The 22,025-nt window shown below is 56.5% G+C and overlaps 1 protein-coding gene across 8 annotated transcripts; it reads left to right on the plus strand.

The window, feature by feature from the left end:
- Positions 1-319: 319 nt before the first annotated feature.
- RASGRP2 (RAS guanyl releasing protein 2) lies at positions 320-21,348 on the plus strand. 8 transcript variants are annotated; one of them, XM_060176125.1, is made up of 17 exons: positions 320-453; positions 2,853-2,983; positions 3,603-3,705; positions 4,101-4,163; positions 4,394-4,525; positions 4,874-5,024; positions 5,219-5,392; positions 5,523-5,639; positions 9,921-10,202; positions 13,102-13,179; positions 13,376-13,501; positions 13,699-13,814; positions 18,899-19,040; positions 19,334-19,370; positions 19,702-19,878; positions 20,795-20,883; positions 21,125-21,348. In XM_060176125.1, the coding sequence occupies exons 2-16, from the start codon at positions 2,911-2,913 to the stop codon at positions 20,875-20,877; spliced, it is 1,854 nt and encodes a 617-aa protein (XP_060032108.1). In that variant the 5' UTR covers positions 320-453; positions 2,853-2,910; the 3' UTR covers positions 20,878-20,883; positions 21,125-21,348. The 8 variants fall into 8 exon arrangements, with proteins under 8 accessions (XP_060032108.1, XP_060032103.1, XP_060032105.1 ...); XM_060176120.1 differs by lacking the exon at positions 320-453 and adding an exon at positions 1,157-1,260; XM_060176122.1 differs by lacking the exon at positions 320-453 and adding an exon at positions 1,219-1,296.
- Positions 21,349-22,025: the final 677 nt, after the last annotated feature.

Raw genomic sequence — 22,025 nt, forward strand, 5'->3', positions numbered from 1 at the left:
GAGCCTCGTTACTCTGCTGCTGCGGGAAGGGGGTATTTTTAGCTGCGCAGCCCCGCAGCCTTGCCAGTGCCAGGTGCATCCCTGGGGGGGGTCTGGGGCCCGGGTTCGCCCGCCATCTCCCCGTCGTCAACTGCCCGCCTCCCAGCCCAGTGTCGTGTCCATACTAGGTCAGCGGCCTGCGGGCCCGAGGGGGCGGGCCCAGGGGGCCGGGAACGACCCGGAGCCGCGCCGTCGGGGGCGGGGCCGGCGGCTTAGCGCCTTTGGGACCCCGCCCCCGGGCCCGCCCACTGCGGCTTGAAGGGTCTCGGAGCAGGTGCTGCGCCGGGGGCCTAAGGCAGGGCGTGCGGGGCAGGAGGGCGCCCCCGGGCCCTCACAGCCAGGCCAGAACTGACCCCACCCCGGGGAGCCCGGTCTGCAGGGCGCCGTCGCTGGCCTCGCGTGGCCCAGATCGAGGTGGGGGGCCCTTCAGCCCCCGCAGGGAGGGGCGGGGCTCGGTAGGCAGCTTTGGGGCCGGTGGTTTCACAGTGAATGTTCGAAACAAACGGCCGGAAACTGCTAGCTTCTCCCCATCACCCGGCTTGGGGGGACCCTAACCGCCGGCAGCCCCTCCCAAGTTCCTTCCCTGCCCTGCGGGTGGCGCGGGTCTGGGTGGGGGTGCCCGGCTGCACCTGCCTCCCTGGGGAGCCAGCCTGTGGGCCCCGGGGCTCACACACACCCCCAGACTCCGTCTCCAGGTAGCCGCCTTCGCATTGCTCCCAGCCCCTCCCCCGGCGATCGCGAAGCCCGCAGCCCCCCGCACCCCCCCCCCCGCCGGCGCGCCCCGCCGCCCGCAGCAGCTCCCGCCCGGGCCCGGCCGGCCCCGTGGGAACGGCTTGTCTCGAAAACAGGAACTCGGGCCGGGGGCTGGGCGGGGCGCCCCTTCCCCACCGCAGTCCGTTTCCTGCCCCTCCCGGCTTCCTCTGCCCCACACGGGCGGGCGGGGGGCAGGGGGGCGTCTGGAGGGGCAGCCCCGCATTCCTCCTCCCGCCCGCCACCTCTGGCGCGGCCCGTGGCGCAGCCCCCCGCCCGCGGCCTGGCCTCTCTCGGGCGCCCGGGGCTCCGCTGTCGCAGGGCGGGCCATGCAGCGGGGGAGCGGGGAGCCGGGGGGCGGCGGCGCGGGGGCGGGGAGGGGCGGGGCGGGCGCGGGGCTGCAGCGCGGAGGGCGGGGAGGCCAGGCGGGAGCTAGAGCCGCAGCGAGGCCGCGGGCGGGAGCGCACGGAGGTGCGGGCGGGCGCGGGTCCCGGGAGCGAGTGAACGGTGCGGGCGGGGCGCAGGGTCCCTGGGGGAGGGCGGGGGCGGGGCCGAGCGGTCGGTGGGCGGGGAGCAGCGGGGCTCGGGTGGGGGGGCTGCGAGCTGCAGCGGAGACCTGGGTCCAAGGCGTCCGGACCACCGCGGGAGGGGGCGCCGCGGGCTCTCCGCACTTCCCAGCCGCGTCTCGGCTGGCTGCCCCCGCGGACCCCCCATTTGACAGATGAGAAAATTGAGGCCAAGTGGCTGTCAAGGTCACAGCGAGGAGGGGCCAGGCGCCCGGGGAAAGTGGGTCGGGGAACTCCGTGGGGCGCCCCCGTCCGCCGCCCCTTGCAGCGAGGGGTGACGGGGCGGGGACCTTCCCTGGGGGTGGCGCGGGGCGTGGGCGCTGGGGACGCGGTGGGTGAACCGTGTGCTGTGGCGCAGGGTGGGCGTGTGCGTGCACCCACGGGGTGTGTGCATGTGGGGACGTGTGTATGCAAGTGGGGGTGCACGCATGTGTGTGTGGATCCATGCGTCTCTGCGGGGGCCTGGCGCGTGTGGGCCGCGGGGTCTGCGTGGCGGAGGGCTGCTCTGCGCTGTGGGTGCCATTGTGTGTGATGGGAGGAGAGGCCAATGCCTGAGGCCGGGAAGATACGATGGGGGAGGGCGTGCACGCTTTGCACCTCATGTGGGCGCCTGGTCGCGGGTGTGCGCTGCGGGGCCGCCGCTCCAGGGTGCGCAGGACCCGGCCGGTGTCAGGAGTTGGAGGTGGAGTCCTGCCCGGGCGCCCGCCGCCTCCCGCGACCACAGCGCCCCCTCCCGGCCGCTCTGCGCCGAAGCTGCCTGCGTGCCCGGGGGCTGTCAGTGCGGGTCCCGGGGTGCGTGATGGGGGGTCCAGCCGGGGGTGGGGGTGGGGGGGCGGAGAGCCCTGCGGGCAGGCCGAGGCCTCCGCGGAGCAGAAGGCGGCGGGCAGGAGCGCGCAGTTCCCAGGCTCAGGCATCCGCGGACGCCCTGGGCGCAGCACCCCCCCCCCGACCCCCCAGGAATGTTCCTCTCCCCCGGCCGCCTCCCCGAGAGCAGCCCCCGGGGACGCCATGGCCCTGCCCCCGCTCCTCGGGCGCCTGCGAAGGGTGACGCGGGCGGGCAGGACGCCTGGGTTCCTCCCCCTCCCATCCCGGGAGAAATTCCTCCGAGGTCCCCTCAGGCTCTGGGTTCCCAAAAATAACCCTGCGGGGTAGGGAGGCTACGGAGGGAGGGGAGCAGCGGGAGGGGCGCGGGGTGCTGCAGGTGCCTCCGGGGAGCGCGGGGCAGGCGGGGTGCGGGCACCTAGCGGTCCCTGAACCCCGGCCCCCGCCTCCGGGAGCCCCTGCGCCCCGGGCGACTCCAGGTCGGGGGTGGGGGGCCGGAAGCCTCTCGTCCGGTCGGTTTCCCAACTGGGGGGTTGCACCATCGTGGTCCGGACCGTTTAACCCCGGGAGTGGTCGCCTCTGGGGCTCCATCCCCGCCCAATAGGGGGCGTGCCCGCCCCGCCCCGCCGCTGCCCGGCGCCTCCCCGGACTCCAGTCCTGCCTCTCTCGGGACAGGGGTCCGGTTCGAGCCCCGAGGGTGGCTCTCTAGGCCCGGCCTGCCCACGCCACGGCCATGGCGGGCGCCCTGGACCTGGACAAGGGCTGCACGGTGGAGGAGCTGCTGCGCGGTTGCATCGAAGCCTTCGGTGAGTGGCGAGGGGGTGAGTGGCGAGGGGGTGGGGGCGCCCCACCCAACGCCCAGGGCCCATCCCGGGGTCTCCCCGCCCTGCCCCCGCAGCCTGCCGCCTCGCTGGGAGAGCCTACGATTCTCGGTCTAGAGGGGCTGGGGGGGGGCATGAGCACGATGATATCCCCGCACCCCCAGGCTGCGCGTGGAGGGAGGGGCGGGCACACAGCCTCTGACCCTCAGGCAACTGTCTCCCCGGGGATCTGGAGGAACTGGTTATCTCGGGCCTGGGAGCTGTTTCCGGCTGACGGGGTGGGGGGGTTGCTTATCTGGTGCAGGGGTGCCCCTTCCCTCCCCAGCACTCAGGAAATGACCTCTGGATTCTTGACCCAGCGAACCCAGGCTCCTTCCGCCCAGCTGGTTCCCCTCAGGACGATGGGGTGGGCCCAGCCAGGCGCCCCCTCCTCCAGCGCCCGGGACCCTGCCTCACCCCCACCCCACCCCTTTTGCTTTGCCTCCTGGATTCAGGGTTCTGGGAAAACCGGAGATGTGGGGACTGGGCTGTGGGGTGGCTCAGGGACCCCAGCTGCGGGGTCCGAGGTCAACTTGCTTCTCCCTGCAACACCCCCCACCCCCAGATGACTCCGGGAAGGTGCGGGACCCGCAGCTGGTGCGCATGTTTCTCATGATGCACCCCTGGTACATCCCTTCCTCGGAGCTGGCGGCCAAGCTACTCCACATATATCCTTTCAGGCAGGCCTGCACCGCTCCCGGGCCTCTCACCGATGGGTCTCAGGCTTGGTCTCCCCGTCCTCCTCCTCCCTGGGGTCCAGGCCCTGCCCCTTCTCCCCACCTCCTACCTCTGGAGTCCCCAGAACACAGGCCCTGCCTGCAGCCTCCCCTCAAAACAGAGGTCCCGGTGGCGCTCCACGCACTCCCCCAAAGCGCCCCCTCACCTCTGCCTTCCGCTTCCATTCCAGAACATTCCGCCCCCCCAACTCCTGCAGTCAGATCCCACCCCCAGCCTGTCTCCTGGAAACAGGCCCCGCCCCCAGCCCCCCATCATCCCCAGGGCCCAACTCCTGCTTGGGTTTCAGAGATGGACTCAACCCCCGGACCCCTTAACTGGCTGTCACTTACCAACAGTCCCGCAAGGACAACTCCAGCTCTCTACAGGTCAAGACATGCCACCTTGTCAGGTGAGCCCGTGTCCCAAGGCTCCTTCCCGGCTCCAGCAGGTCCGAAAGTGACTGTGGGAAGGGCTCTGAGATCGCCCCCCCCTGGGCTCGAACCCGGGTCTGTCTGTCCAGGCCGGGTGGATGTGCCAGCCTTAGGCTTGCCCCGTCCTGGCTTGGCCTGCTGCACGTGGGATGGGGAGGCCCCGGGTGGTGGGGACAGGGCCGCCTCAGAACCCCCTGAACCCCACCAGGTACTGGATCTCGGCATTCCCCGCCGAGTTTGACTTGAACCCGGAGCTGGCAGAGCAGATCAAGGAGCTGAAGGCCCTGCTGGACCAGGAGGGGAACCGGCGGCACAGCAGCCTCATAGACATTGACAGCGTGTGCGTGGGGGCTGTGGGGGTGGGGCCGCTCCCGCCTGCTTAACACCTGTGAGTCCAGCGCCAGGGGCCTGCATGTGCACTTGCTAGCCTTCGAGGACTCCCGTGCACCTCAGCTGGACTGTCACATCTCGGCTTCGGGCCAGCTCAGCTCATCCTCGGGCTCCCCAGGCCTCACCTCAGCCGGGCCCCCCCCCCACTCGGAGCCCCCACCCTAAGCCTTCCCGCCATCACACGCTGCTGATACCCCATTTGCATGCAGACTAGAGGGCTTTTGCACGCAGACACACTGGGGGCTTGAGTGGCGCGTTGACGCTTACCCCCCCTTGCTCGCCCCCCCCCCACACACAGCCCCACCTACAAGTGGAAGCGACAGGTGACCCAGCGGAATCCCGTAGAACAGAAGAAGCGCAAGATGTCCCTGCTGTTCGATCACCTGGAGCCGCTGGAGCTGGCGGAGCACCTCACCTACCTGGAGTACCGCTCCTTCTGCAAAATCCTGGTGCGCCCAGGCCTGGGGGCGGGGCGGGGCCGGGGCGGGGCCCGGGATGGGTGGGGCCAGTGTGCGGGCGTGGTCAGTTCTGGGGGGCGTGGCCCGTGTTTGCGGCCAAGTGGGACCCGTGGTCTGGGCGGGGCCTTTGTCTGGGGGCGGGGCCTCGACTGGGGCCGCGGGTGCTGATGTCTCCCCCGCCCCAGTTCCAGGACTATCACAGCTTCGTGACGCATGGCTGCACCGTGGACAACCCAGTCCTGGAGCGCTTCATCGCCCTCTTCAACAGCGTCTCCCAGTGGGTGCAGCTTATGATCCTCAGCAAGCCCACGCCCCCCCAGCGTGCCCTGGTCATCACACACTTCGTGCACGTGGCAGAGGTGCCCGCAGCCGCCCACACCCTGAGTCACCACCTGGGCCTGCTGCCCCTTCTCTGGAATCAGGGGGCTGAGTTCTGCCCCCCCCCACCCCGTGACACCTGCCCCCACCCCACCCCCCATGTGTCCCCAGAAGCTGCTGCAGCTGCAGAACTTCAACACGCTGATGGCCGTGGTCGGGGGCCTGAGCCACAGCTCCATCTCGCGCCTCAAGGACACGCACAGCCACGTCAGCCCCGAGACCATCAAGGTGCCCGGGGCTGGGTGTGTGGGTGACCTCGGCAGGCCCTGGGGCCAGCACTTCCCTGGCCTGGCCTGGCCTGGCCTGGGTGGGGGTGCTGGGCACCACTGTGCTCATTTGACACATGAGGAGACAGAGGGCAGAGTGGTTCAAGGATTTTCCTAGGTGGCCCAGTGAAAGAGTTGTAAAGGGGGCCTACCTGAGTTCAAAGCTTGCGTTTTCTTCTCTTTCTTCTTTTATTTTTGTTTTCTTTCTATTTTACTTGATAGGACAGAGAGAAAATGAGGGCGGGGAGATAGGGAGAGAGAAAGACATCTGCAGACCCGCTTCAGTGCTCGTGAAATTTCCCTCTGCAGGTGGGGAGTGGGGGCTTGAACCTGGGTCCTTTCACATGGTAGGGTGTGTGCTCGGCTAGTTGTGCAGCCGTCTGGGCACACTTTGTCTCTCCATATCTATATAGAATATATATTTAAAAGCATTTTACTTATTTACTTACTGGATAAAGACAGAATCAAAGTGGAAGGAGAACATAGAGATAGGCAGAGAGATAGACAGAGACACCTGCAGGGAGCTGGGCGGTGGCACAGTGGGTTAAACGCACGTGGCGCGTAGCACAGGGACCAGCTTGAGGATCCTGGTTCAAGCCCCCGGCTCCCCACCTGTTTAACAGGCGGTGAAGCAGGTCTGCAGGTGTCTTTCTCTCCCCCTCTCTGTCTTCCCCTCCTCTCTGGATTTCTCTCTGTCTTATCCAACAACAACAGCAATGACAAAACAACAACAACAATGATAAATAACAAGGGCAACAAAAGGGAAAAAACTAAAAAAATAAAAAGAGACACCTGCAGCATTGTTTCACTGCTAGTGAAGCTTCCCTGCTGCAGGTGGGGACCGCAGGCTCGAACCTGGGTTCTTTTGTATGGCAGTGTGCGCACTGTAATGGGTGAGCTGCTGCCTGGTGCCCTGACACACACACACACACACACACACTTTAATCAGGGTTATTGCTGGGGCTTCATGTCTGCATGAATCTACTGTTCCTAGCAGACTTTTTTTTTTTTTTAAGAGAGAGAGAGAGAGAAACAGAAACACATCGCAGCACGGCTCTACCTCCAGCACTTGTAAAGTTTCTTCTGAGCAGGGACTTCATGGGCTGGCCAGGGACTCAAGCTCGGCTCAGTCTGCTTTGTAGAGTGAGCCATCTCTTGGCCCTCCTTTTATTTTTTATATTTTTCTTATTTATGTGTTTTAACTCCAGGGTTATTTGTGGGGCTTGGTGCCGGTACTACGAATCCATTGCTCCTGATGGTTGGTTTTTTTTTTTTTTTTTTTCCATTTTATTGGATAGGACAGAGGGAATTGAGAGGGGAGGGGAAGATAGAGAGGGAGAGGAAAATTGATACTTGGAGACCTGCTTCACCACTTGGGAGGCGATCCCCCTGCAGGTACGGAGTCTGGGGTTAGAGCCCGGATCCTTGTAAGGTCCTTGCACTTAGTGCTCTGCGCACCACCACCCGGCCCCCTCTTTTTATATGTTGTGAGCTCTCCGGTGATGTACACCTGGAGAGTGAAGTGTATACACACAGGCCCGTGTAGCATGAGACTCTGATGGAGTCATCTGTGCCACCACCACCTGGGTGCAGACATAGACTATTTCCTGCCGGGAGTCGGGCGTAGCGCAGCAGGTTAAGCGCATGTGGTGCAAAGCACAAGGACCGGCGTGAGGATCCCGGTTCCAGCCCCCGGCTCCCCACCTGCAGGGGCGTCACTTCACAGGCGGTGAAGCAGGTCTGCAGGTGTCTGTCTTTCTCTCCCCCCTCTGTCTTCCCCTCCTCTCTCTATTTCTCTCTGTCCTATCCAACAACGACGACAACAACAATAAAAACGAGGGCAACAAAAAGGAAATAAAGAAAAGAAAAAAAAAGAATATTTCCTGCCCCCCCCTCCCCTCAAGTTCTCAGCACCTCAGAGCATCCCCCATAGAGGTCATGACTCTGTAATGATATGACCTTGCTTTTCTTTCTTCTAAAAATATTTTATTTATTTATTTTTTAAATACATTTACAAATTTTTTTAAATTTATTTATTCATGAGAGAGATAGGAGGAGAGAAAGAACCAGACATCACTCTGGTACATGTGCTGTCGGGGATCGAACTCCGGACCTCATGCTTGAGACTCCAGTGCTTTATCCACTGCACCACCTCCTGGACCACAATATTTTATTTATTTATGTATGATGCAGACAGAGAAATTGAGAAGGAAGAGGAGACAGAGGGAGGAAGAGAGACATTTGCAGCACTGCCTCACTGTTTGTGAAGCTTCTTCCCTGTGGGTGGGGACCGAGGGCTTGAACCCAGCGCTCAACCAGATGCACCACCACCTGGCCCCTATTTCTGTTTCTTGATAGAAGGTGAGAGACAGAGATCCCCAACAATGTGCTCTGGAACTTCCTGTGAGGGAGCCCTGTGCACTGTTCCGTCAGTCATGAAGCTTCCTCCCGGGCCTCACACGTGGTAGCATGTCTGCTCTTGTAGGTGAGCCCCTTCTGGGCTCCTTTCCGTACTTTCTTTTTTTTTAATTTTTAATTTTTTCATATTCTATTTATTTATTTTCCCTTTTGTTGCCCTTGTTGGTTTTTTTTGTTGTTATTGATGTCACTATTGTTAGATAAGACAGAGAGAAATGGAGAGAGGAGGGGAAGACAGAGAGGGGGAGAGAAAGACAGACACCTGCAGACCTGCTTCACCACCTGTGAAGGGATTCCCCTGCAAGTGGGGAGCCGGGGGCTTGAACCAGGATCCTTAAGCTGTTCCTTGCCCTTTGTACCACCTGCGCTTAACCCGCTGTGCCACCACCAGACTCCCCTTTTCTTACCCTTTTAAATATTTGTTTTTCTTTATTTTATATTAGAGAGGTTTTTTTTTTTTTTAAATAGGACAGAGAGAAATGGAGAGAGGAGGGGATGACAGAGAGGCGGAGAGAAAGACAGACACCTGCAGACCTGCTTCACCGCCTGTGAAGTTGCAAAGTGACCCTTCTGCAAGTGGGGAGCCGGGGGCTAGAACCAGGATCCTTACACCGGTCCTTGGGCTTTGTGCCACATGCGGTTAACCCACTGTGCTACCGCCCAGCCCCCATATTAGAGAGTTTCATTCTGAGAGTGAGAAGGAACTCAGAGCACTACTCTGAGTAGTACTCTGATACATAGAGTGCTGGGACTCAAACCCAAGGCCTCAGACCTGATAGTCTCTACCAGCTGACCTCACCCCCAGCCTTGACCTTGCTACCCTTTGTAGCTTTACCTGCTAGGGGCTCCCCCCCCAACAATGTGGGGTCTTGTTTTTGAACTTTCTGTACCTGAGATTCTGTGTCTGACACCTCTCACTCTGCATTCACGCCACCACATGATATTTTAGTGTATATCCACCCTAATCTCTCTGTCTGCTCTGCTCTTGAATATTTGGAGTTTTTCTGGTTTAGGCTATCATGAAAGACACAGCTAAGAACATTCTAGACTGTGCTGAGAGATTGCATCCCAGTGGACACCTCACCATGTGTGAGGTTCGAGCCAGGTTCGAGCCCCAGCTCCTCATGGGAGCCCCAAGGGCAGTACAGGTGGGGGAGAGGAGAGACTCCAGGGGTGGTGGAGTGGTGCTTTGATGCCTCTCCCTCTCTCTCTGTCTCACAATCTTCCTACTTGAAAAGGATGAAAAAAAGTCAGCCTTGGGGTAGTGGAATCTCAGGCCTCAGTGCCACCAAAAAAAAAAAAAAAAAAAATTCTAGACATTGTTTTTGGCGTTTTTTTTTTTTTTTTTTTTTTTTTTTTTGCTTGGTGCCTGCACTACGAATCCACTGCTCTTATGGATATATTTTTTTAAATTTTTGGTAGGACAGGGAGAAATTGAGAGAGGACGGGAAGACAGAGAGGGGGAGAGAAAGCTAGACACCTGCAGACCTGCTTCACCGCTTATGAAGCGACTCCCCTGCGGGTGGAGAGCAGGGGACTCGAACCGGGATCCTTGCGCAGTCCTTGGGCTTTGTACTATGTGCGCTTAACCCGCTGCGCTACCGCCTGGCCCCTCTTCTGTGCGGTGCTGATGAGCACAGAGGTGTGATATTTGGCGGAGGTGGGTATGTTCCCTTAACTTGTGACCTATGAACTCTGACTCCCAGGGGTTGATCAAGCCAGGGATGGGGAGACAGGAAGGTGAGGGTTCCCATGTCTCCAGGGATGAGCAGGGAGCATGTGGGGCCAGCGACGTGACTTGAGACCCTGTGTCCTCTGTCCCCAGCTCTGGGAAGGCCTGACGGAGCTGGTGACAGCCACGGGCAACTACAGCAACTACCGACGGCAGCTGGCGGCCTGCGTGGGCTTCCGCTTCCCCATCCTGGGAGTGCACCTCAAGGACCTGGTGGCCCTGCAGCTCGCGCTGCCTGACTGGCTGGACCCCAGCAAGACCCGGCTTAACGGGGCCAAGATGAAGCAGCTCTTCAGTATCCTGGAGGAGCTGGCCATGGTGACCAGCCTGCGGCCGCCTGTGCAGGCCAACCCCGACCTACTCAGCCTGCTCACGGTGAGCGGGCGCCCGACAAGGAGCCTGGCCCCTTCTGGAACATTCTCTGGAGGTGGTGCTCATCTGCACGAGGCAGGGTTTGCACGGGGGATAGAGTGAGCCCTGGGTTAGGTGGGAATTCCTTCTCCCTCCTTTCCTCCCTTCTTCCCTCCCTCTCTCCTTCCCTCTCTCCTCTTCCTTCCTTCCTCTCTCCCTCCTTTCTTCTATGTTCTTTCTTTAAAAAAATAAAGTTATTTTACCTTTTTAAATTTTAAATTAAATTAAAATTTAAATTAAATTTATTTTTGCTTTCAAGTTTATTACCGGAGCACTATAAATTCACCGCTCCTGGTGATCATTTTTCCTTTTTTTTTTTTCTTTTTCTATTTTATTCAATAGGACAGAGAAATTGAGAGAGAAGGGGGAGCCAGAGAGGGAGAGAGAAAATAAAAACCTACAGACCTGCTACATTGCTTGTGAAGTGTCCCTGATGCAGGTGGGGTGTGGGAGGGCTCGAACCCGGGTCCTCGTGCATAGTAGTACTGTGAGCTTAACTAGATGAGTCACCACCTGGCCCTCTCTTTATCTTATCTTAAGGAGAAAGAGATACAGAGAGAAAGGGGCAGAGACTAGGACTCTGCTCAGCTCTGGCTGATGGTGGTGCTGGGGATCAAACCTGGGATCTCAGAGCCTCAGGCATGAAAGTCTTTTGGCAGAGCTGTTATGCTGTCTCCCTAGTTATTCTCACCATTTCCCTTTCAAGTTATTATTTTTATTATTTTTAATATTTGTTTTATTTTAATGAGAAAGAGAGACTAGAGCACTGCTCATCTTTGCCTTATAGTGGTGCTGGGGATTGAACCTGGGGCCTTAGAGCCTCAGGCATGAGAGAGTCTTTTTGCAGAACCACTGTGCTGTCTCCCCTGTCTTCTTCCTTCCTCCCTTTCTTTCTTTCTTTCTCTCTCTTTTTTTTAATGTTTATTTATTTATTCCCTTTAGTTGCTCTTGTTGTTTTATTGTTGTAGTTATTATTTGTTGTTGTTGATGTCATTGTTGTTGGATTGGACAGAGAGAAATGGAGAGAGGAGGGGAAGACAGAGAGGAGGAGAGAAAGACACCTGCAGACCTGCTTCACCGCCTGTGAAGCGACTCCCCTGCAGGTGGGGAACCGGGGGCTCGAACCAGGATCCTTATACCGGTCCTGCGCTTTGAGCCACCTGCGCTTAACCCGCTGTGCTACTTCCTCTTCTTTCTTTTAAAATTTTTTTTTTATTTTTTAAAGATTTTATTTATTTTTTAAAAAAACACATTTATTTTTTTATTATTCTTTAAAATTTATTTAAAAAAGGAGACATTAACAAAACCATAGGATAAGAAGGGTACAACTCCACACAATTCCCACCACCAGATCTCCATATCCCACCCCCTCCCCTGACAGCTTTCCTATTCTGTATCCCTCTGGGAGCATGGACCCAGGGGCATTATGGGATGCAGAAGGTGGAAGGCCTGGCCTCTGTCATTGCTTCCCTGCTGAACATGGGCATTGACAGGTGGATCCATATTCCCAGCCTGCCTCTCACTTTCCCTAGTGGGGCAGGGCTCTGGAGAATCGGAGCTCCAGGACACATTGGTGGGGTCGTCAGTCCAGGGAAGTCTGGTTGTCATCCTGCTGCCATCTGGAACCTGGTGGCTGAAAAGAGAGTTAACATACAAAGCAAAACAAATTGTTGAACAAAAACACATTTATTTTTTAAAATTCTTATTTATTTTCCCTTTTGTTGCCCTTGTTGTTTCTCATTGTTGTTGTAGTTATTATTGTTATTGATGTTGTCATTGTTAGATAGGACGGAGAGAAATGGAGAGAGGAGGGGAAGACAGAGAGGGGGAGAGAAAGACAGACACCTGCAGACCTGCTTCACCGCCTGTGAAGCGACTCCCCTGCATGTGGGGAGCGGGGGGCTCGAACTGGGATCCTGATGTCATTCCTCGCACTTTGCACCATGTGTGCTTAACCCACTGCACAATCACCCGGCTCCTCTTTCTTCCTATCTTTCTTTCTTCCTTCCTTTCTTTCTTCCTTCCTTTCTTTCTTTCTTTCTTTCTTTCTTTCTTTCTTTCTTTCTCCTTTCCCTCCCTCCCTCCTTCTTTCTTTCTTTCTTTCTTTCTTTCTTTCTTTCTTTCTTTCTTTCTTTCTTTCTTTCTGCCACCACCAGGGTTATCACTAGGACTCAGTGCCTGCACTACTTCACTGCTTCCAGCAGCCATGCTTTGTTCCTCTAGACAGACGATGAGAGACAGAATGAAAGAGGGAAAGAAACAGAGAAGAAAGGAGACCTTGGCGGCCAAGGCCACAGTAGCACTGCGCTGCTCATGGCGCTTCCCTGCTGCAGGTGCTCAGAATGGTCACCTGGGGCTCAGACCCAGGTCCTGGCACGTGATACCTTGCTCGCTCTACTGAGTGAGCCACTTCCGGACCCCCATGTTTAACATTAACAACACAGAGTATATATTATACAGACAGAGAGAAAACCAGAGCATCACTCTAGGATACATGATTCCGGGATTTGAACTTGTGACCTCAGATACATAGGTTGGGCCGTCTCCCTGCTGGCCCACCCTCCTGTGAATTCCAGGCTGTTTTTGGGCTCTGGGTTGGGGTCAGGGGTGGGATCTGAGCTGGGAGCCTATGTGCTGACATGGCTCTGGGCCAAGGGTGAATCTCAGAGCTCCAAGCCGCCTTCTGACCCAGATTCCCCACCGAGGTCTCAGCTCAGCCCAGGGGTTGGATACGTGAGGCTGGTCTGAGAGCTGGGTTCTAACCCAGCTGCATCCTGAGTGGGGCTTCTAGGCTGAGCTGGAGACCTGACCTTGGATGCCACTGGGCAGGGGACAGCTGTGTCACCAGCCTCCTGTGTCCCAGGTGTCTCTGGATCAGTACCAGACGGAGGACGAGCTTTACCAGCTGTCCCTTCAGCGGGAGCCACGCTCCAAGTCCTCAGTGAGTGACTGGGGGAGGGCCCTGTCCTTGTCCTTGTCCCTACCTCTGCCCCCCACCCAGACACAGTCATGTGGGGCAGGAGGGTCTGGAAAGCAGCCCCAGACCTCCTGCTTGCTGGCCTGGCTCCCCTGGCCTGCTCCCAGGACCCTGGGCCCCTGTGTGACCAGCCCTGGTTCAGGCGTGACTGTCTCCATAGCCAACCAGCCCCACGAGCTGTGCCCCTCCGCTGCCCCGCGCCCCAGTGCTGGAGGAGTGGACCTCGGCGGCCAAGCCCAAGCTGGACCAGGCGCTGCTGGTGGAGCACATTGAGAAGATGGTAGAGGTGAGCCTGGGCAGCCTGGGCACTGCCCTGGGACCCCCCCACACCACCCTGTGCCACCACCAGCCCCTCCCCCACCCCCTGCTGAGTCGGGGAGGGGTGGCAGGGACCCAGGCCTCCATCACCCACTGGGTGGGGGCCGTGGGAACCCCCATCCTGCAGCTCCTTGTCCCCCACCCCATGACCCTCTTGTGCTCTAGTCTGTGTTCCGGAACTTTGACGTCGACGGGGACGGCCACATCTCCCAGGAAGAGTTCCACATCATCCGTGGGAACTTCCCCTACCTCAGCGCCTTTGGGGACCTCGACCAGAACCAGTGAGGCGGGCTGGGGGGGGGCGGGGACAGCACTGGGGGAGGGCGGGCAGGCTCACTTCCCCTCTGTCACACAGCAAGGGAGCAGAGGAGTGTGACCTAGGAAGCCACCAGGAGTGGGGGGGCCGCGGGGGTGCTGCCAGCTGGGGAGACAAAACTTCCCTCATTCTGCTCCTGCAGGCAGATGTGAGTGGGTGGGTGGGGACCCTCGCTGCTGGCAGAAATCACAGGAGCTGCACCCCTGGGCAGCCCTGTCCCAGGTCTCCATCAAAAGACCTCACAGCACCCACTTACACCCAGAAGACCTCCTGCTGGCAGCTCACAGACAAACAGGCGTCTGTCTGGAGGAGGTCACACGCTCCCTCACCCCACTCCCTCCCCTGTCACAGCCTCATTTGGTTGGGGTCTACTCTTCTTTTTTTTTTTTTTTTCCCCAGACTAGCTGTATTTTAAAAGATCTGTTGAAAAAAATTTATGTAGTGATATATATATATATATATTTATTTACTAACTAGAGAAGGAGCGAGAGAAGGTGTACAGAGCATCTCTCTGGCACATGCCATGTCTGAGGTCAAACTTGGGGCGTCATGCTGGGAGTCCAGTGCTCCAGCCACTGTGTCACCACCTTGGCCACGAGATTTATTAGTCACAGTCACTAACATACGTTTCAGTCCAAACTCTGCTCAGCTCTGGTGGTGCTGGGGATTGAACCTGGGAGTTTGAGCCAAAGCTCAGGCATGACTTTTTTGCAGAACCAGCCTTATTTTTATTTATTTTTTAATACTTATTTATTTTCCATTTTGTTGCCTTTTTTTTATTATTCTAGTTGTGGTTATCGATGTTGTTGTTAGATAGGACAGAGAGAAATGGAGAGAGGAGGGGAAGACAGAGGGGAGGAGAGAAAGATAGACACCTGTAGACCTGCTTCATCGCCTGTGAAGCAACTCCCTTGTAGGTGGGGAGCCGGGGGCTCGAACCGGGGTCCTTACGGCGGTCCTTGTGCTTCACGCCACGTGCGCTTAACCCGCTGCGCTACTGCCCAACTCCCACCACCCTTATTCTTACTACCACTTATGAGGAGAGCCAAACACCACTCCATCATCCACCGTTTTACATGGGGCTCGACTCATTCTTGTCACTGTGGCTCTTTAATTAATCAATTAATTAATTTGAGAGAGGAGGAAGAGAGAGAACCAGAGCGGTCACTCTGGCACATTCGATGCCTGGGGGTCACACTCAAAGCTTGAGGATCCAGTGCTTAATCCACGACATCACGTCCCAGACCACATCTTTATGGCTCTCGTGTGGTGTGGGGGCTTGAACTCAGGGCCTCACACATACAGGGCAAGTGCTCCACCGAGGAGCCACTCAGAGTTTATAAAGTGTGTAAAGGACGTGAAAGTCCCCCCCCTCTGCCTTTCCCAGCCTGCGGGACCCTCTGAGGAGTGGCGTCATTGCCGTGTTCTGGCCCCTTCCCGGCTCCTCTATCTTGAAAGCCCGCGCACACTGGTCACTGACAGACACCATTAGAGCATCGGTCTAGCTCTGCCCCTGGCTGTGATGGTGCCTTTGTTCCTTCTCCCCAGGATGAGATGGAGTTCAGACCATCCTGCTACCTCAGGGGGTAGATTTCATTCTAGCTCACACTTGTAAGTGGGGGTGCGGTCCGTGGAGACTTTTTGAGGTTCCGGCTGCCAGCAGGGCTCCCGGCTTTAAGTCCTCACCCTCCTCTCCCAGCCCGAGGCCTGGGAGTGGGGTCAGTGGGCAGCGCCGACATAAAGCTCCCCTTTGATTCTGGAACTTGGGGCTTTCTCTTTCTTCCTCCTTGGAAACTCAAAGCACATTTTGATCTATTTTATTATTTATGTATTTTATTGGACCGGAATGCTCTGGCCATTGGTGATGCCAACTTTTGGATATATTTTAACCAACATCTAAATATTGGTAGCCATTGTGTTTTCAAGTGCTTAATAATTTATTTGTATTTGTTTATTTATTTTCCACCAGTTAGTGCTATGCTTTGGTGCTGGCACTACAAACGTACTGTTACCAGTGGCCACTCTCTCTCTCTCCCTTTTTAACTAGATAGGACAGAGAGAAATTGAAAGGGGAGGGGAAGATAGAGAGGAGGAGAGACACTTGCAGACCTGCTTTACTATTTGTGAAGCTTCCCCTGCAGCTGGTGAGCAGGGGCTTGAACCCAGGTCCTTGCACATGGTAATGTGTGTGTTCAACCAGGTGCACCACTGCCCGGCTCCCAAGAATTTGTTTTTAATAGTTTATTGATTTATGAGAAAGATAGGAAGAAAAAATGAAAGAAACAGACACTGCGGGACCTCATGCTTGAGAGTCCAATGCCTTATCTACTGTGTCACCTCCCGGACCACGCCCAATAATTTTTTTTTTTTTTTATCACTGTCTTTTGGTTTTTTTTCCCAGAGACTGCTCAACTCTGGCTTATGGTGATAAGGGACTTGAATCTGGGACTTTGGAGCCTCAGGCATGAGAGTCTCTTTGCAGAACCATTAAGCTGCCTCTCCCTCCCCCATCACTGTCCTGATGAAACTATTACGCTTTGCTTTGACTTTTGTTCCCACTTTGGCCCGGGGAGGGGGATGTCCTTTATCTGCCATTTTCTGCTGCACCTCCTTATTCTTTTTAAAAAAATACTTATTTATTTATTCCTTTTTGTTACCCTTGTTGTTTTATTGCTGTAGTCATTATTGTTATTGATGTTTTTGTTATTGGATAGGACAGAGAGAAATGGAGAGAGGAGGGGAAGACAGAGAGGGGGAGAGAAAGACCTGCTTCACCGCCTGTGAAGCGACTCCCCTGCAGGTGGGGAACCGGGGGCTCAAACTAGGATCCTTACGCTGGTCCTTGCGCTTTGCATCACCTGCGCTTAACCCGCTGCCCAACTCCCTGCATCTCCTTATTCTTTAGAACAGCCGCCCATCATCTGACTCCCCGTCCTCCTGCTGGCGAATTTGCGGGCTGTTCCCAGTTTTCCTCTATTAATACACGCCATGCTGTGTGCGCCTTTGTAGCGAGGCACTCGGGCCACTATTTCTGGAGGAGAAATTCCTAGAAGTGGGATAATTGGATCAAAAGAAATGCACATGCTAAATGAGGAGCCGGGCTGCCAGAGTGACCTCAGGCAAGGTTGTGCCAGCTCGCACCCTCATCCACAGTCTCCTAGTGCCCATTTCCTGGCTGTCTTGCCAACGCTGGATGCTATAATCAGCTTTACAGTTTTGCCAGGCTAATTGGCACATGGGTGTCTTGGTTAAAATCACATTCCTTCAATTCGAGGCGGGGGTGGGCAGAAGATCTTTTCATAGGTTTATCGGCCACTTCAATTTCTTGTTAGTTGCCTGTTCACGTTTGTCCATTATTTCACTGGGTTTGTTGGTCTTGTTCTCATTGATTTTTTTTTATTTTAAGAATCTGTTAATGGCTATTAACCCTTTGCTGTCGAAAGTGTTTGCAGACATCTCTTTCCAGCCTGTCCTTCATGTTGTCTTCTCCCCCCTCCCCACATAAAGTTTTAAAAAAATGTTGTGTGCCTAACCTGTCAGTCTTTTCCTTTATGAGTTCTGGATTTGTGTATGTGTACAAAGGCTCTCTTCACCCTTCAAGATGTCGGCCCCATTCTCTGTGCCTTTTGCCATACTGTGAGAATGTAACTCTTTACATTAGTCAACCCAGCTCAGTGGGAATCTAGTTTTCATGGGCAGGATGAGGTAGGCATTTAGGGTTATTTATTTATTTATATTTATTTATTCATTTATTTTTACCATGATGCTTTCTCCCCAGCCCCCACCCCCTTTTAAAGATATTTATTTATGAGGGGCAGGAGAAAGGGGTAGGGGAGAGAGAACCAGAGCATCACTCTGGCACATGTGATGCAGGGGATCAAACTCAGGACCTCACACTTGAGAGTCCAGCACCTCTGGGGTCATTTCCTTCCAAATGGATAGTTGTCTCAATGCCCCTGGGGTGGGAAGGGTCACAGGGGAATCACAGGTCTGGATTCACAGATACAGTGGGGGTGGGGTGTGGTGGGGGGCTTCCAACATAAGCCAGGGAGTCCCTGCTGCCCAGGACTGCTGCTCCCAGCGCTGCACCTGCTCTGTCTCACTCCACCCTGCAAACCCTTCTGAGCGCAGACACTGCCACTACCCCTATTTATAGAGGAGGAAGCCGGCGGGGACCTCAGCCTGCTGGATTGTACGTGGCCAGGAGGCAGTGCTGCTGTAACTGGAGGTCTAGTTTTCAGAGCGCACACACACGTTTGCTCTGATTTGGGCTTCTCTACTTCTTTATGTCTTTTTTCTCTTTCTCCCTTTTTAAAATTGCTACCAGGGTTATCAGTGGTGCTTGGCGTTGGCATTACAAATCTACCACTCCCAGCAGCCATTCCCTCCCCCTTTTTTTCTATTTTATTTGACAAGACAGAAATTGAGAGGGGTGGAGGAGATACGGAGAAAGACACCTGCAGACTTGTTTCACCACACGTGAAGTGTGCCCCCCACCTCCCCACCCCCGCCCGCAGGTGGAGAGCACCGGGACTCGAACTCGGGTCCTTGCACATGGTCATAGGTGCCCTTATCCAGGTGCACCACAGCCCGCCCCATTGCTTCTCCGTTTCTTTTGGACCACAGCACCACTGCTCGGCTCTCATTATTGGTGGTGCTGGGGATCGAACCCTACACTGGTCGCGTACATTGTGTGCTGCTCCCTTCTGGCCCCTAGACGTGTTGGAGAAGTAAAGGCTCGTGGGGAGCTGGTCTGCAGGTGTTCCTGTGCAGAAGGCAGAGCCAGAGGACGCGGCCTACGCCCCACCCCGAGATTCTCAGGGTCCTGACTGGTGTTGCCCAGAGCTCTGGGGAACCGAGCTGAGAGTGTGTGTGTGTGTGTGTGTGTGTGTGTGTGTGTTAGTGCAGCGACGCTGAAGGGGGAAGAAGGAGAGGGGGGCTCAGATAAAGCGACTGGGGAGCAGCAGCTACCGCATCTGCGCGGTGCCCGTTTAGGCTGCACGGTGGTTGGGGGACCCCCCTCCACGCTGAGGTGCTCCCCCCCAACAGGGACGGCTGCATCAGCAGGGAGGAGATGGTCTCTTACTTCCTACGCTCCAGCTCCGTGCTGGGCGGCCGCATGGGCTTCGTGCACAACTTCCACGAGAGCAACTCCCTGCGCCCTGTCGCCTGTCGCCACTGCAAGGCCCTGGTGAGCCCCGCCCTGGCCATGTCCGTTATATACCCCGCCCAGGCAAGCCCCACCCACAGACCAACGTCACCTGCGGACCACGCCCATTCCCTGTTAGCCCCGCCCACGCCCCATCTGGCCCCGCCCCTGCCACAGCCTTCTCTGCAGACCTGAATCTGCCTGCCTCTACTACTCAGCGTGGAAGCGCCCCCCCAGGCCCCAGAGAGGGTTACCCCCAGTCCCCGTCCTTGAGAAGGAAGTGGAGCAACCGCCTCTAGACCCCTCCCCGCAACAAGCGCCCTCCTATATTTCAGATCCTGGGCATCTACAAGCAGGGCCTCAAATGCCGAGGTGAGCTGGAAGGGCAGTGGCCCTGAGCTGGGTGTTTCGTTCGTGTTTTGGAAAAGTTACCATGTGGATGCAGGCTCTTATTTTAGTGTGGCAATTGCTCCAAGCCAGAGAAGCATGCTGAGTCTTTGTGACTGGGGTGGCCTTTAAGAGGGCTTTTATTTTGGTGGGGTAGTCACCTTTGGAGAAGGCAAATAGGATGAAGAAGAGAGACTCTTATTTTGGTGAGGCATCTGCTCAGAAGTAAAGGAAGCTAGGGAGAGGTGTAGGCATGAGAAGGGGATGGGGGTTTGTTCTGACCAGAGCCCATGGCTGACCCACCCCCTACCCCCAGCCTGTGGTGTGAACTGCCACAAGCAGTGCAAGGACCGCCTGTCCGTGGAGTGCCGGCGCCGGGCCCAGAGCGTGAGTCTGGAGGGGTCCTCGTCCTCACCCTCACACACTCACTCCCACCACCGTGCCTTCAGCTTCTCCCTGCCCCGCCCTGGCCGGCGAGGCTCCCGGCCTCCAGGTAAGAGCCCCCCACCCCAACACTAGCACCCCAGAGGGAGTGGGGAAGCAGGGTTATGGTGGCCTAGCATTAACCTACCCAGGATGGAAACCACTCCAGAGCTGCCAATGCTCTTATTTTGGCGGGGAGATGAGAAGGGCTAGGCAGGCAAGGGTTCCAGAAGGGCCATGGAGCCCTTGACTTTCTGAGGCTGAGGGGGAGGGAGGGCGTGCCAGACCCTATTAGACAAATAAGAGGAAAAGTGAAAGAGGCCTCTAGAGTTGAGCCAAACTCTTATTTATTTTTTTTAAAGAATTTATTTATTCATGAGAAAGATAGGAGGAAAGAACCAGCTGTCATTCTGGTACATGTGCTGCCGGGGATCAAACTCAGGACCTCATGCTTGAGATTCTGGTGCCTTAGCCACTGCGCCACCTCCCGGACCACTAAACTCTTATTTTTTTTTTTTTGGGGGGGTTGACATGTGGCAGAAGAGTTATGTTTCCATTGGCCTGCCTTCCCCTGTATGGTTGCTGTGAGAACAATCTTTTGCCTCCCCATCTCAGGACAGCTCACCCCTGCTCCCCAGTGGTTTGGGGTCAGTCTGCTGCAGTTTGAGTAGATTATAGACAGTTGGCCCTGCTGGCTTTGATTGGCAGGAGCTCTCAAAGATGGAGGCAGGTGGGGGGCACACGGCTTCTCAAATAGAAAAGATGAAGCCATTGACAAGGATTCCCTGGCAGTGCCATGCCGGGAAGGCGGGCACCTGAGCAGACTGTGCTTGCAGTGTGGCTGCCAGACACCCTCACAAGTCCAGCCTTTTGGCCTTTGGTGAATCGATTTTTTTTGGGGGGTAGCTGGCTCTGTTTCGGGGCTGCACAGGGAGCCTGCAGATGGGAGGGGCTGCCCTGGGCTCAGAGACCCATGCCCTGTGAAGTCCTCATCCTTCCCCCCACATCAGAGATCCGAGAGGAAGATGTGCAGACGGTGGAGGATGGAGTGTTTGACATTCGCTTGTAACTGATGGTGAGTCCCCTTGCGGCAGGTGTTGGCGATGCCCACTGAGGACTGGGGGCCTGAGGGGGGGCCTGGGGGTGGGGACCCGGGAAGCAGGCACTCTGGTCACATCACCTGGTGCAGGTGGACTCCCATTTTGGGGAGGACTTCTGCTTTTGGGAACACACACATACATACACACACACACATACACACATGGTAGAAAACAAACAAAAACACAGCCTCCGGTTTTTTTTTTTTTTTTTTTTAGCTGTGACTGGACCCAGCACTTGTGCCTGCCTTGGAAAAATGACCTGGAGCAGACTGGGATGGGGGTGCTGGGGTGCTGGCGCAGCAGGCTGGGATGGGGGTGGGGTGAGAGGGGGGCATGCGGCTGATGGCAGGGCCAGGGGTGGTATCCCTAAGGTTGTACAGACTCTTGTGAATATTTGTACTTTCCAGATGGAATAAAAAGGCCCATGTAATTAACCTGAACTATCAGAGTCTAGAATCCTCTCGGAGTTGGGGAGGAAAAACAACTGCTGGGGGGGGGGCAGGGTTCTAACCATAAGGACTAGAACCTTGGTGGCTAGACCTTTCCACTCTGAGGCTAATGGGGCAATCAACTGGGAGGCTTCTATGGAACACAGAGCCTTGGGGGAGGGTCTGGAGTCGAGGAATGAAGAATCTGGGGGTGCTAAAGCTTAGACCTGGTGTATCTTGGGGCCCAGAATTGCTGCACCCTGACCTTGTGTGACCACAGACTTCAGCCAAATACTCCCAGTGATGTCAGAAGCTCCCTGCCCAGAACCGCAGCGGGGAGGAGGCAGGAGGGAGGGGTCAGTATAGTGCCTTGCTTGGGCTTGTGTGTGTGTGTGTCAGGTGGGGACACTTCTTGCTGGCTTCTCTGGCCTAGCGCTGCCATCCGGAAGGACAGTGACTTCCAGCGGAAATAGGTATCGATCCTCCACTAAGTCTCTGGGCCTCTCCACACCCAGTTCTCCTGAGTGCACGGCTGCTGCCCGGTGGAGGCTCAAGGCTGCACCCCAGGCTGGTTTGGGGGAGGAGGCAGGATTCAGGGGAAGGTTTTCTGAAGACTCTGAAGCTGGGCCAGGAGGTCCCACTGCCATCTGCAGCTCTGAGAGTGGGGTTCACCTCTCCACCCCACCCCC

Source organism: Erinaceus europaeus, chromosome 17 (assembly GCF_950295315.1).
Source record: "Erinaceus europaeus chromosome 17, mEriEur2.1, whole genome shotgun sequence".
Taxonomy (NCBI): Eukaryota; Metazoa; Chordata; class Mammalia; order Eulipotyphla; family Erinaceidae; genus Erinaceus; species Erinaceus europaeus.

Excerpts from the sequence above, each read along its gene's own strand:
- RASGRP2 (XM_060176125.1), top strand. The coding sequence starts at position 2,911 with ATGGCGGGCGCCCTGGACCTGGACAAGGGCTGCACGGTGGAGGAGCTG. Across the intron at positions 4,164-4,393 it reads AAGACATGCCACCTTGTCAG|GTACTGGATCTCGGCATTCC; the intron begins GTGAGCCCGTGT and ends GAACCCCACCAG. Across the intron at positions 4,526-4,873 it reads CTCATAGACATTGACAGCGT|CCCCACCTACAAGTGGAAGC; the intron begins GTGCGTGGGGGC and ends CCCCACACACAG.